The sequence below is a fragment of the Sorex araneus genome, chromosome X (genome assembly GCF_027595985.1).
Source record: "Sorex araneus isolate mSorAra2 chromosome X, mSorAra2.pri, whole genome shotgun sequence".
In the NCBI taxonomy this organism is placed as follows: Eukaryota; Metazoa; Chordata; class Mammalia; order Eulipotyphla; family Soricidae; genus Sorex; species Sorex araneus.
Window position 1 is genome coordinate 318,130,201 of NC_073313.1, and position 13,277 is coordinate 318,143,477.

Genomic DNA, 13,277 nt, shown 5'->3' on the forward strand with positions numbered 1-13,277 from the left:
TAAAAAAAACCTTTTTATTGAAAAATAAAGATCATGTTGTGTTCAGCTTTCCACACGTGGTATGTCTGCTTCCAGCCTTCCTGGTGGGTGTGTAGAGGTCTCTCATGATGGTAATTTGCATTTTCCTAACGGAGAAGGAAATTGAAGAGCTTTCCCTGTGCCTGTTGTCTTCATTATGCCATGGTGCATCTTTGTGTTGTTCTATAATGCACATACCTGCCGCTAATTGGTGTGTGGAAATCAAAGGAACATGTGGTAACCCTCTGCTCTCCTGTATTCCTAGGCACTAGAATTGCAATGTATGCTTTACAATGAGTGTTCTTGGGAACTTCATATCTGACCTGCTTATTTATAATTTTCTTATTTTCAGATGATGGATTTAGCTGCACTTCTATGAAGACATGCCATATGTCTTTCCTGATTCCAGAACCAACATGTCCAGTAAGTTGCTAAGGGACTTCACTCTGGAGTGGGAACACAGGCCCTTCAGACACAGGGCTGTGACAGACTTGGGAGAGATAGCGCACCTGACTAGATGTAGCCCGCTGCCTGGTCTGACAGTCTTAACTTCTAGAGTGTGGTTCAGAGACGCATGTTTGGAGACTGCAGGCGTGGCAGTGCATAAGACTGGAGAACAGAGAGCGCTGTGCACTGTGCTAGTGCCTGTGTGTTTCAGCCCTGGGTGCACTTGGCACTGCCCCTGGTTTCCTCAGCATGGCACTGTCCACTGTAGCTAAGTGTAGTTTATCAATCAAAATCTTTGCAGGAGAGAAGGCCCAATACCAAGACAAGTGAAGTTTCTGTTCACTGGCAAGAAAGAGCAATTGGAGACAAGAATATTTCTCTAGGCTGTGTTCTGCCATGCTTTTGTTGTTAATGGATAGTGTCCTCTACTCTTTCCGCAGAGATTGGCCTTTAGTTTTTGTTTGGTTTTACACCATACCTGGTGTTGCTCAGGGATTACTCCTGGCTCTGCGCTCAGGGATTACTCCTGGCTCTGCGCTCAGGAATTACTACTGGCAGTGCTCAGGGAATCCTACAGGATGCCAGGAATTGAACCAGGGTTAACTATATGCAAGGCAGCTGCCTTACCCACTGTACCGTTGCTTCAGCCCTTCTACAGAGATTATAAGGATTGATTTACAATTTAAAGATTCTATTATATTTGCCTGGAAAAGCATATAGTACAGCAAGCAGTTTCTCAGATATCATATTTTATGATTATCTTTCAACTATAATTTAATGTGGTATGTCTTTATTTAAACAAAGATAATTATGTGGCCAAAAAGATAGTATAGTGGGGGTAAGGTGCTTATCTTGCATGTAGCTGACCCAGATTTGATCACGCATACTTCATATGGTCTCCCAAGCCCTGCCAGGAGTGATCCCTGAACCCAGAGCAAGGAATAAGCCCTTAGTACAGCTATGTCCAAAATATGAGAAATATATGTATACATACATACAGATAGAGATAGAGAGATTGAAACAGTGATAGGAGTACAGCAGAAGAGTTGGTTAAAAACTGGTTTTCATCTCCCTGAGGACCCCAGCTTCATTGTACAGCTATGTTACGTCACGTACTGTCTTCATGAGAGCACATTCTCCTTAGGTCACTGTCCTCACAATTCTTCACTGTCACTGTCACTGTCACTGTCATCCCATTGCTCATTGATTTGCTTGAGCGGGCACCAGTAACATCTCCATTGTGAGACTTGTTGTTACTACTTTTGGCATATCAGATATGCCATGGGTAACTTGCCAGGCTCTGCCGTGGGGGCGGGATACTCTCAGTACCTTGCTGGGCTCTCCGAGATGGGCGGAGGAATCGAACCCAGGTCGGCTGCGTGCAAGGCAGATGCCCTACCCGCTGTGCTATCGCCCCAGCCTTTCACAATTCTTACCCTTTTCTTTTTTTCCCTTCAATTCCTCAGGACTTTTGCCACCTTAGCAGAGTAGGGCTTGGTGACACTTTCCGGGAATCAGGCGTAGTCTGACCCAGGAACAGGAAGCACATTATCACCAATGACATCATGACAGCAAGAGAGCCCAGCCCTCGCCATGGCGCCAAGGCCCGTGCCATGCAGCGGGCTTCTACCATTGATGTGGCCGCTGACATGCTTGGCCTCTCTCTGGCAGGTGAGTTTCACAGAGTCCCCTCCTAGCAGTGCTTGGAGAGCGGAACCTGCCTCTGGGGCATTAGGTAAAGCAACCAGGATGAGCCAAGTGGGGCTACCCCCAGTTGGAGAGCAGCCTGGTTTTCTGTCTGAGGTTAAGGCATGGGAAGTCAGGAAAATCAGGACACCTCACCATTGACAGGGTTCCAGTTTGTATGCTTTCCTACAGGCCTCGTTTGCCAGTCAAGAATGTGCGAGTGCCTGCAACTCCATGTAAGGAGTACTACTACCCTAGTACCTGGCCATGCTGCACTCCCCCTGAGCATGGGTATGCCGACCTCAGGACAGGAAAGTTCAGTCTTCTGCATGCAAGAGTTTATACAATTCTAGAACTAACGAAACGTTGAGAACAGGAAGAAACTGCTTTTATAACAGTTTTGGAGGGAAATACTATTTTTTAAAATAATAAAAGCAAGGACATTTATTAAGGGTGTTTAAAAAAATTTTTTTTTAATGTCCCTTCTTTTTTCATTCAGGAAATATACAAGATCCAGATGAGCCCATCTTAGAATTCAGCTTAGGTAAGTGACTTAATTTTTGTAGGTTTTGGCAGGGGTGTGGTGGGATGCATATGTGTGTGAGGGGTGGGGGCCACACTTAAATATGCTCAGGGGCTGTTACTGGTTCTGTGCTCAGTAGTGACCCATGGCCTGTGCTCTGGTTCAAACCAAGGCACCTTAATCCCTAGACTATCTGTCTGATCCTGTTTTTTGTGTTTTTAATCTGTGTTGTTTAAAAACAGAACCAAAATCTAGTGGGATCCAGGGATGTAAGGATGGTTCAACATAAGTAAATTAATTGTAATATGTCAACAAAAGTAAAGATAAATCACATGATTATATTAACTGGTGCAGCAAAAGCTCCTGACAAAATCCTAATGTCTGTTCATCATAAATAATAATGATAAAACCTTCAATAAAATAGGATTAGAAAAGGCTTTAACTGTGCCCAGAGATGATGCAGAGACAGAATATAGGTCTGACTGCAAAAGTTCAGGTGCAGGGAATGGAGAACTGTTGCAGCGAGAGCCTGCCTGGCACACACCCCTCCCTGGTTTGATCCCCAGCACCACATATACTACCTCAAACCTGCCGGGAGTGATCTCTGAGCACTGAATCAGGAGTAATTCCTGAGCACACTGGGGGTGGCCCCAAAACAAAGAAAAAAATTTTTTTAATGGGGATACTGAAAAACCTCAAATGAAGAACAATATTTTAGGAAATTAAAATATGATAGGCAATATTTAAGACTTAAAAATGGAAAGGTATTAAAGGAATTATTCTGGAAAGTGAAAAATTTTAAGACAAAGTGAAAAATGGAGAGAATTTTTAAAAAAATTTAGATGTAATTCAAGAGCTTCACATTTAAAGGAGAAAATAGAAAAGGATACAAGGGAGAAAATTACCACAAAGGGTCAGAGAGATGGTACAGAAGTTTAAAAAATAAAATATGTGCTCAAAGTTTTAATACAGAAAAACTTTAGAGAAAAAAAAATACCCTATCAGAGAGAGATAAACACACTCAGCATTTTGATATCTCACAGATATTTTTTACTCCCACATAATGCTGCATAAAAACAAATGGGGGCCCATTTTGGGCCCTGTCTAGCAGTGGACAGGGGCTGTCGTAGCGGTGCCGATAGGACCACAGTAGGTACCAAGATTGGCACCTTCATTCTGTACTGTCTTTCCAGCCCTGTGCAGAAAATTTTAATGATATTTGATTCTTGGGGTGATTAAATTATTTTTTAAAAATCTTACCCTAGTATTACTAACTTTTAAAAATGTAACAAAATATCACTGACAACTTCTGATTTTAATAAACCTGGAATGGGTTTTATCATTTTAGATATCAGCATAGAATCTATGGTTTAGCTGAACCACATTTATTTCAACCAGTCTCCCATTGTTGTATGTTCAGGCTTTTTCTGGTAGGTCATCATAATTACCACTACAATGAATATACTTGCTTGTAGATCTTGTGTAAGTTTTGCTGATTATTTTCTTAGTATACTACTCTTGTATAAAAAATTGCTGAGCTGAATAAAATGGCTCTTAAAATATGATATGCCATATTTTTTCTTCAATAACACTTATTCCACTGGGATTACAAATGATCTGGTCAGAAAGTGCATGCAGATCAGAGATTAATGGTTTCTATGGACATATGCCAAAGTAGTGATATAAATGGTAAACAGAAGGAAATATGACTGGGCTGCTGAGAGAGAGCTTCATAAAGACTGTGGAACTTGACAGTGGGTGATTTAGGTAGGCCAGATGGGGGTTGAGGCCAGGAGAGAATATCACTTAGATAGGACAGGTTTTGTTTTTGCTTTTTGGGTCACACCTAGTGTTATGCTCAGGGGTTACTCCTGACTCTGTACTCAGGATTTACTCCTGGCAATGCTCAGAGTATGAGATGCCAGGGATCGAACCTGGTTGGCATTGTGCAAGGCAAATGCCCTACCCTCTATACTTTTGCTCAGCCCCAAGGGCAGTTTAAAGTGAGAAAAAAAAAATCTTTGGCTAATTCCTGCCTAAATGTCAGTCTTTTGTTTGTTTGTTTGTTTGTTTTTAGTTTTGGGCCACACTAGGCAGTAGTCAGAGGTTACTCTTGGCTCTCAGGAATTATTCCTGAGAGTAATTCTTTTTGCCCTCTTTTTGCCATCACTCAGAGAGTCTGGCAAGCTATCGAGAGTATCTCACCCCCATGGCAGAGCCTGGCAAGCTCCCTGTGGCGTATTCGATATGCCAGAAACAGTAACAACAAGTCTCACAATGGAGACGTTACTGGTGCCTGCTCGAGCAAATAGATGAGCAACGGGATGACAGTGACAGTGATTTGTCACCACTAATGCTCAAATGATTCCTATATTACAATCATGCATGGGGATGAAGGTCCCATGCATTTTAAGAGAGGTAAAGACCAAGAGAGACCAAAATATGGGCCAATTAAGGAGTAGAAGCAGGAATAGCAATGGTACAGGTTAATCAGGGGATTTCTTGTGACACAGTAAAAGAAATAGAGGAACCCTATAGAAATAGTAAATACTTAATGTACCTGGAAGAAAACAGATTTATCTAGAGGAAAACACACAACCCCAGGGTAATTATAGACTTCCCACAGGACCAAAAAAACATAAAATACTAACTTTAGGCTTATGTTTGCTATTGATGCCACAGCAAATCATTGTGAATTTAGCACAAACACAATACAGATTTATTGTCTTGCACTTTTCTTAGGTCAGAAATTCAAAGGACTCTGGGGCTGGAGCAATAGCACAGCGTGTAGGGCGTTTGCCTTGCACTCGGCCAACCCAGGTTTAAATCCCAGCATCCCATATGGTCCCCCAAGCACCGCCAGGAGTAATTCCTGAGTGCATGAGCCAGGAGTAACCCCTGTGCATCGTAGGGTGTAACCCAAAAAACAAAAAAACGGCAACAACAACAAAAAGAAATTCAAAGGACTCAGCTGATTTTCTCTAAAGTCTAAAAATGCCCAAACCAAAATGTCAGGATAGCTGCATTGGTTCTGCAGGTACTAAGTAAGAATATGGTTCCTTGCTGGTTCACTTTATTGGCAGAATTCAGTTCTTCATGGTTTTAGGATTAAGATTTGCGTTGTTTTCTAGCTGTCACTTGAGGTCACTGTTCAGTTTATAGAGCCACTTAGTGACCTTGACTCTCTTCTGCTCTACCTTCGAAGTCAGCAGTGTCAGCTTGATGCCTTTTATGCATCAGTATCTTCTGCTTCTTCCTCCAGTGTCATACCTTCTGATTTGCCTTCCCACCTTCTTCTCTCTTTAAAAATTTTGTGATTTAATTAAGTCCACCTGTGTAAACAGGCATACTCTCACATGTCAAGATCCATGACTTTAACCCCATCTCTAATATTATCTGTAACATGCATATTTGCAGATTTCAGAAATGTGGACATGGACATAACAGGGTAAACCAAGGGCCTCTTTCTTTCCCTTTTCCCCCTTCTCTCTCTCTCTCTCTCTCTCTCTCTCTCTCTCTCTCTCTCTCTCTCTCTCTCTCTCTCTCTCTCTCTCTTTCTTTCTTTTTCTTTTTTTTTTTTATAGTGCCAGGGATTGAACCCAGGGTCTCATACATGCAAGGCAAGTGCTCTACTGGGAGACATCTCTGTTCCTCCATTTCTTAAAATTTAAGTGAGGATAAATTAGACTTAACTCAAATAAAAAATTATTTATCATCAAATGTTGTTAAGAAAATGAATAAAGCACAGACTGGGAAAAATACTCGAAATGTGTACATAGCAAAGGACAAGCCCAGAATTAAGTGCTTATAAATAAACAATCAAAAGACCAGGGCTGGGGAGGTAGTTCAGAGGGCTGGAGCACATGCTTTGCGTGCTGAAGTCCCAGCTTCAACCCCCAACCCGGCATAGTCCCCCAGCCAGCTCTGGGTGTGGTCCAAAGTAGGAAAATAAAGTTAAAAACTAAGGAGCCCAACTTAAAAATGAACAGACTCAAACAGACTTTGATGAAAGAAGTTATAAAAAGCAGGCAGTAAGCACATGGCGTAAAGATATAAGTTGCTCTGAAAGTGCAAATTAAAACAGCTGTTAGAGCAATCGAAAGGAAGACTTACCCTGTAAAGCCCTGGGGAAGATGCAGAGCATCTGGGACTGATGGACATGGCTTCTCTGAGATTATAAAGTGGTAATGGCCACTTTTGAAAACTTGAATTCTTAAAATTTAAACGTGCCTTCTCTGACCTAGGAATTATACTGTTAGGGGCTTACGCAAAAGAAATTAGAAATGGTTGTACTACTTTTATGGTAGTTTAGAGCTGGAAATATCCCAAAATCTGCTATGTCTAGTTTTCAAGAAAAAATTATTTAGGTGTTCCAAAACAATGAGAAAGTATGGGCAAAGGGTTAGCGTTTTCATTCTCATGAATTATTCCCAAGAAAGTACATCTCTTTGACATAATAGACAAGAAAATTAAATCAGCTATTTTAAACAATTCAAGGAATTGGAGGAAATTATTCACAAATAATTAAAAGAAAGTATGAAGAAGTATCAGCAAGTGGAAAATAGCAATAAGAGAGAAAATAATGTAAAGTGCCAAATAATAGGGTGGTGGGCTACTCCTGGCCAATGCTCAGGTTTTACTCTTGGCTCTGTGCTCAAAGATCACTCCTGGTATTGCTCAGAAGACCAAATGTGCTTCTGGGTTTTTGAACTGGAGCTCCCTGCCTTCAAGGCAAGTGACTTAAGTCCAGTACTATCACTTCAGTCCTCTAGTAACTATGAATTTAAAATCTTAATAACCAAAACAAAAAGTCAGTCTCAATAGCAAATCTGAGCAGTTAAAAGGAAAATCACCTGAGCCTCAGAGAACTGTGAACACAATCAGGTGTACCCGGGAAACATTTTCATGCATGTTCATTGTGCACATACTCTGAATTTTCTGCTGAGGTCCCCGAGGAAAGCAAAGGGACAGAAGGAATATTTGAGTACATAATAGTTTCAAAATACAGTGAATACAAAAGTTTCCCACAATTGATGAGAAACATTAGTTCACATATACAAAAACTCTAAGGACTCCAAGTAGGATAAATCAAATAAATACCTAAGGTATTTCATAATTAAATTATAAAAACAAAAAGAATTTTGAGAGTAGCAAGAGAGTCTACGGCCATACCACCCTGAACGCGCCTGATCTCACCTGATCTCGAGAGTAGCAAGAGAAATTACTTTCCATACACAAGGGATCATTGAAAATCCTAATAGTTCATTTATTACCAGAAACCTGGGGGAACAGAAGGTAGTGAATGACATGCAAATTGCTAACAGATTGACAGTTAACCCAACATTTTATAACCAGCAAATGAAAAATATGTTCCTCAATATATTAATGTTAATAGTATTCTTGACAGTAGCTCAGCTGTAGAAACCACAGATATTTATCAGTAATGAATAAATATGTAGCATGGCAAATAATGGAATATTATTCAGCACTATAAGGAATAAAGTGCTTGAATTTGTTATAAGATGCATGAACTTTGAAAATGTAATATGTGGTGGAAGTCCGACACAAAGGTCCTATGACATATAATTCTGTTTTTCTGAATTTTCCAGATTTTATATAGATATAGATAATGATCACATGGTTTCTAGGGCATAGGGTAGGGAGGAGTCTGGAGTGGTTGATAATTTCATTATGTATTTTAAGAATGTATATTTTATTATCTTAATGGAAACGTGTACAATCAAAGAAACACAGATGAGAAATTTCCTAATATGTGAAAGGCAGTAAAGGAAGATCTCCCTGATCATAGGAAATGATTGTGAATAAAAGGATGTAGCCAACTTTGAAGTTCTTAATCTTTGCAGTCTTCAGGACCAGGGCCTTCACCTGCTAGAGTTCAGACCTGAAGTGGAAGGAATGAAAGCAAGGGCCTCCTGCATACAAGCAGGTGCTGTGCCCAGCGAGCCACACCCTTGGGCTCTGACGTTGTGGTCTGTGGTTGATAGGAGTCCCAGAGAAAGAATATATTAGACAGAAAGAGAAACAATAGCAGGCCAAAAGTAATAGAGAAATCCTTTTCTCAGAAGGAACTTAAAACCAGGCTACTCACCAAGAGCTAGGCATCTCCTTGTGGAACATAATTCACGTGGGTAAAGAGAAAATCTTACAGTCAGCAGAACTGAGAACTGAAACTGCCAAAGGCTCTTTGAAACAGAGGTGGAATCGTGTTGGTTGGTGGTGAGTGTGGTGCAGTTGCCCTCTGAGCATAGAAGACAGTATGGTTATAAATCATGATTGCTATATCTCTGTATCACTGTTGTCCCGTTGTTCATCGATTTGCTCGAGTGGGCACGAGTAACGTCCCTGTCGCATTCAGGGTCAGAGGAATGAGGCTCATTATTGTTACTGTTTTTGGCATATCGAATACTATACGGGGAGCTGCCAGGCTCTGCCTTGTGAGATTCCGCATTGCTCTCTTCCAGGAGCTTTGTTTTGTAGTCTCTGGATCTTGGCTGTTGATGAGATTACGTGGTGCTGGGGGCAGTTTGTGGGTGTGACTGCCAAGCTACTGGAAAACTGGGGATCTGGGTGGAGGAGGCGCAGTCCTGATCGGAGCAGGCTTGGAGATCTCAGCCACAGGTCCCGCATACCTGGGTTCCTTGCCGGTTCATTCATGGGTAAGGCTCATCCGAGCATGTGGAGAGTGGCCTTGAACATGGCTGTGACTGGGTTCTGGAGGTTTTCAGCTGCGGGGGGTTCTGCTTGGGGTGGGGAGAGAGACTCAACCCGCCCCCCTCTGAGGGGGCCCTGGTGAGGACAGCCTGGTGCGGGGGCAGGAGATTTATAGATTATGATGCCATAATAAATTATTTTATTGTAAAATAGATAAAATCTTGTTTTACACTAAATGGAGATAGCAACACCATTCAAATCCTACCATTAAAAAATAAAATGAGGGGCCAGATAAATATCACAGTGAGTAAGCCACTTGCCTTACATGTGACCGACTCAGGTTTAGTCCCCGGCACCTCGTATGGTTTTCTGAACACCATCAGGAGTGATTGCTGAACACAGAGCCAGGAATAAGCCCTGCACACCAAACAAAATAAATAATAAAAAGAGGGAGAAAGAAGGAAAGAAAGAAAAGAAAAAGGGAAAAGGAATGTATATAAATCAAGTCTCATAAGCACTTTTTGTCCAAGAAGCAACATAAAGAACTGTGTAGGAATAGTTATAGCCTGTCATTCATCCCCCAAATAAAAGAAAAATGATACCTAGATACATTGTAGTAAAACTCCTGAAAATCTAACTCAGTGTTTTTACTCTCTCTCTCTCTCTCTCTCTCTCTCTCTCTCTCTCTCTCTCTCTCTCTCTCTCTCTCTCACTCTTCCCTCTCAGGAAAGAAAACTTGAGTGATAGCTGACTTGATAACAATAACAGCAAATAGAAGCTCAGAGAGAATACATTTAAAGAGTTTAGAGAAAGGGCTGGAAAGATAGTACAGGGACTAATATGCTTTCCTTGCTTGCCACATCCTGGTTCATTCCTAGACACTGGATGGGCCCTGAGCAAACCTGGAGCAACCCCAAGCACATTTAGGAGTACCCCCCAAGTACTGCAGGGCATCCTCATTCCCCATCCCCAGAAACAAAATGGGGGACTGATTAGAGAAAATGTCTCCAAAAGTGATGGTGGTAGTACAAGTTCTGATACTCCATGACCCCTCACAGTGCTGCCAGGTGTGGTCCTGGTGACTCCCCAGCACCATTATTGTTTTTAAAAAGTCCCTGTTTACGGGGGTGGGGGGGAATGCATTTTTCACTTCTTGAAGGCTGAAAAAAATGTGTCAATCTGACCTGTGGTATAAACGATGCTAAAGGATAGTCCTCAGATAATTCCAGATAGAAGTTCCCAGGCATAGAAAGGAATAATGTCCAGAATCACGAAAATGGGATGGAGGATAAATATCTGGATGTATCTAAGTAATAGTGACTGTATACAGCTAGACGAGCATAAAGAAATATTTGTGCTAATAAAAGATGGTGACAGGGATCGTGGCAGTGTTCATCGAGATGGATGCCACCGTTGTAACATCATAGCTGCTTACCCAAATAGCTTATCCCAGTCAGCACAGCAAATGATTCATGTCAGCTAAACCCTCCTCAGAGCATACCGAGGTTGTTCTCTTTCTTACTCTACCAAATATTGGGCTCCTCCATCCTTTTTCATTGTCTCCTCCTAATTTTCTTTTAGTCTTGCCATAAAAAAATAAAAGAAAGTGCCGATAGAGATAGTATAGTGGATACCGTGCTTGCCTTTGCATGCGACTGACCCAGGCTTGATCTCCAGTACCCAGTATTGTCCTCTAAAACTGCCAGGAGCGACCCCTGAGTGCAGAGACAGAGTAAGCCCTGAGCTCCTCCGGCTGTGGCTCCAAGACAAAACAAAACAGCGAATTAAATTAAAAAAAAATTCTTTCTTCTTAGTGTCCTGGTCCTTCTACTGCTTTTTTCTTTGCATCTGTTCTGCCTGGTGGAGGGTGAGAATGTATCTTTCTGTTGGAATTATGCAGCAATGTAGAAATTGTACATAATATATGAATATATTAACTGGAATTATGTACCCAAAGTAGAATTTGCCACTTAAATTCTTTGTGCATTTTGGTCCCCCATGGCTGTACAGTTTGTATTCTGAGCTTTTTCCTTCTTGAAAAGCAAATTTAATGTTAGTCTAAAAGGGAGAATGAGTATTTGCTTTTAAATGGGTCTCCTTCAAAATAGCTAGTTTTTATTTTTATTACTGTTAAACTTCGATTTACTCAATATTGATGGTGTTTTTTTTCATGTCTTAATCTCTTTATTTGGAAAATATTTCACTGTCAATAGCTTATTACAGTCAGATGACAATGGCTTTTTCCCTTTTGTAGTGTATTTTGTAAAAATTAGAATGTTAGATTCAAGATATGAGTTTTTTTTTTTCCTAAGGGTCACTTCTATGATTAGAATATTTGAGTCATGCAGTTTGTTTCAAAATGTTAGTACAATGAATCTTTTAGTTGGAAAAGCCCTATCGGTTACTTCAAATTCTGACAGTTTTATTTTTAGTGATCTTGCATTTGATAGGAGACTTATAAGGCAATCAATGAGCCATGACCTTTTTTAAAGCTTTTTTTTTTGGCCATTGAATTTTAATTTGTTCTAACAAATGTTCAGACAATTACCAATGGGGTAACTGTAGGCCTAGGTTTAACCCCAGTCTTTAAAGAATGCATGCAGCTGTGGTTTGGTTTCATAGACTTGGTGTCTGCTTAGAGCATTTGGTTAGCTCAGTTAGTTACTAAGGGAAGACTTTATGGGTCAGCCCCTGTGTGAGATTGTTGGCTCTTAGTTGCATTCCCTGGATATAGAGAACACTCGTCAGCTCAGCTTTCACTTGTAGTCAATGTTTCGCTCTCCTGGGGATGTGGAGAGCCAAGTGATAAGAGATTGTTTCAAATTTTAAATATCAGCTCCCTTTCATTACTGACAATATAATCATCTCATTTCTTTGATTTGTTGTTTACTTTGAAGGATGGGGTGGTGGTTTCTTTGCTTCTGTTTGTAACAGGACCAAATGAAGCTTGGTTTTAAAGAATTTCTTTCCCACATTATTTTTATAGCTTGCAGTGAGCTTCACACTCCATCGCTAGATCGAAAACCAAATAGTTTTGTGGCTGTGAGCGTGACCACCCCCCCTCAGGCATTCTGGACAAAGCATGCGCAGACGGAGATCATCGAGGTGGGTACTGCTGCCCTGTTCACACTCACACCCCCGTATCCCCCCGCCCATACACACACCTGGGATTTTACTTATGTGGATGGTTGGGTTGTAAATGGGTTTTAAGTACATTTTTTATTGTATTTATTCCTATGGTAGTTGTATTTGCATGTTTTTTACAATTACTGATTATCTATTGGCTGGTAATTTTGAATAATGGTCCTGTACGTTTGATTGCTTTTCCCAAGGTAAGCCCTAAATTTTCCTTGTCATTTCCAATAGACTACTACTCATAGAGAATCATGCTCATTAATCGAAGTTTGGAGAGTGTTAACTACTGACTCACCCTCTGCTTGGGACATCCCCCTATGCACAGACTTCTGAGTCCCAACCCTTGCCCATAAGTGTTTAGATCCCTGCGAGTGGAGAAGCAGAAATGAACGTGGCTGCAGATCCACACCTATCCGTATTCATGGCTTTTAATTTTCATGATCTTTTGAGTTGCGTAACTTTATTTTTGTCATTAAATGACACATACTCACTGAGGGAATTTTACAAAATCTTCTTCGATGATTGAGGGCCTTATGTAAGCTATGAAACCAAGTGTAGGAGTTGCTGGTATGAGATTCTGCAGGGCTTCATTTGTGATATAGGTATTCTGAGTGAATTGCAGACTTCCCTCACAGTCTCAAATAAACCTAAACTGTGTTTCCTCTTCTCCTGTTTTGCATTCTGGGTTATAAACTGCCCTTTCATTCTCTTAGAATTTGTTTCAAAGTTTAAGTGAATAGTTTTGATTTGTTTTGGGGGGGAAGAGGATATTGGGGCCACACCTGGCGGTGCTCAG

The 13,277-nt window shown here is 40.9% G+C and overlaps 1 protein-coding gene across 10 annotated transcripts in view; it reads left to right on the plus strand.

The window, feature by feature from the left end:
* Positions 1–13,277, plus strand: part of INPP4A (inositol polyphosphate-4-phosphatase type I A) — a 122,405-nt gene that overhangs the window by 60,812 nt on the left and 48,316 nt on the right. For all 10 annotated transcript variants that reach the window (XM_055122045.1, XM_055122050.1, XM_055122046.1 and 7 more), the window contains exons 2-5: positions 371–441; positions 1,932–2,136; positions 2,651–2,695; positions 12,333–12,451. In XM_055122045.1, the coding sequence (XP_054978020.1) occupies positions 2,031–2,136; positions 2,651–2,695; positions 12,333–12,451 (270 nt within the window). In that variant the 5' untranslated portion in view covers positions 371–441; positions 1,932–2,030. The remainder of the gene's footprint in view (positions 1–370; positions 442–1,931; positions 2,137–2,650; positions 2,696–12,332; positions 12,452–13,277) is intronic.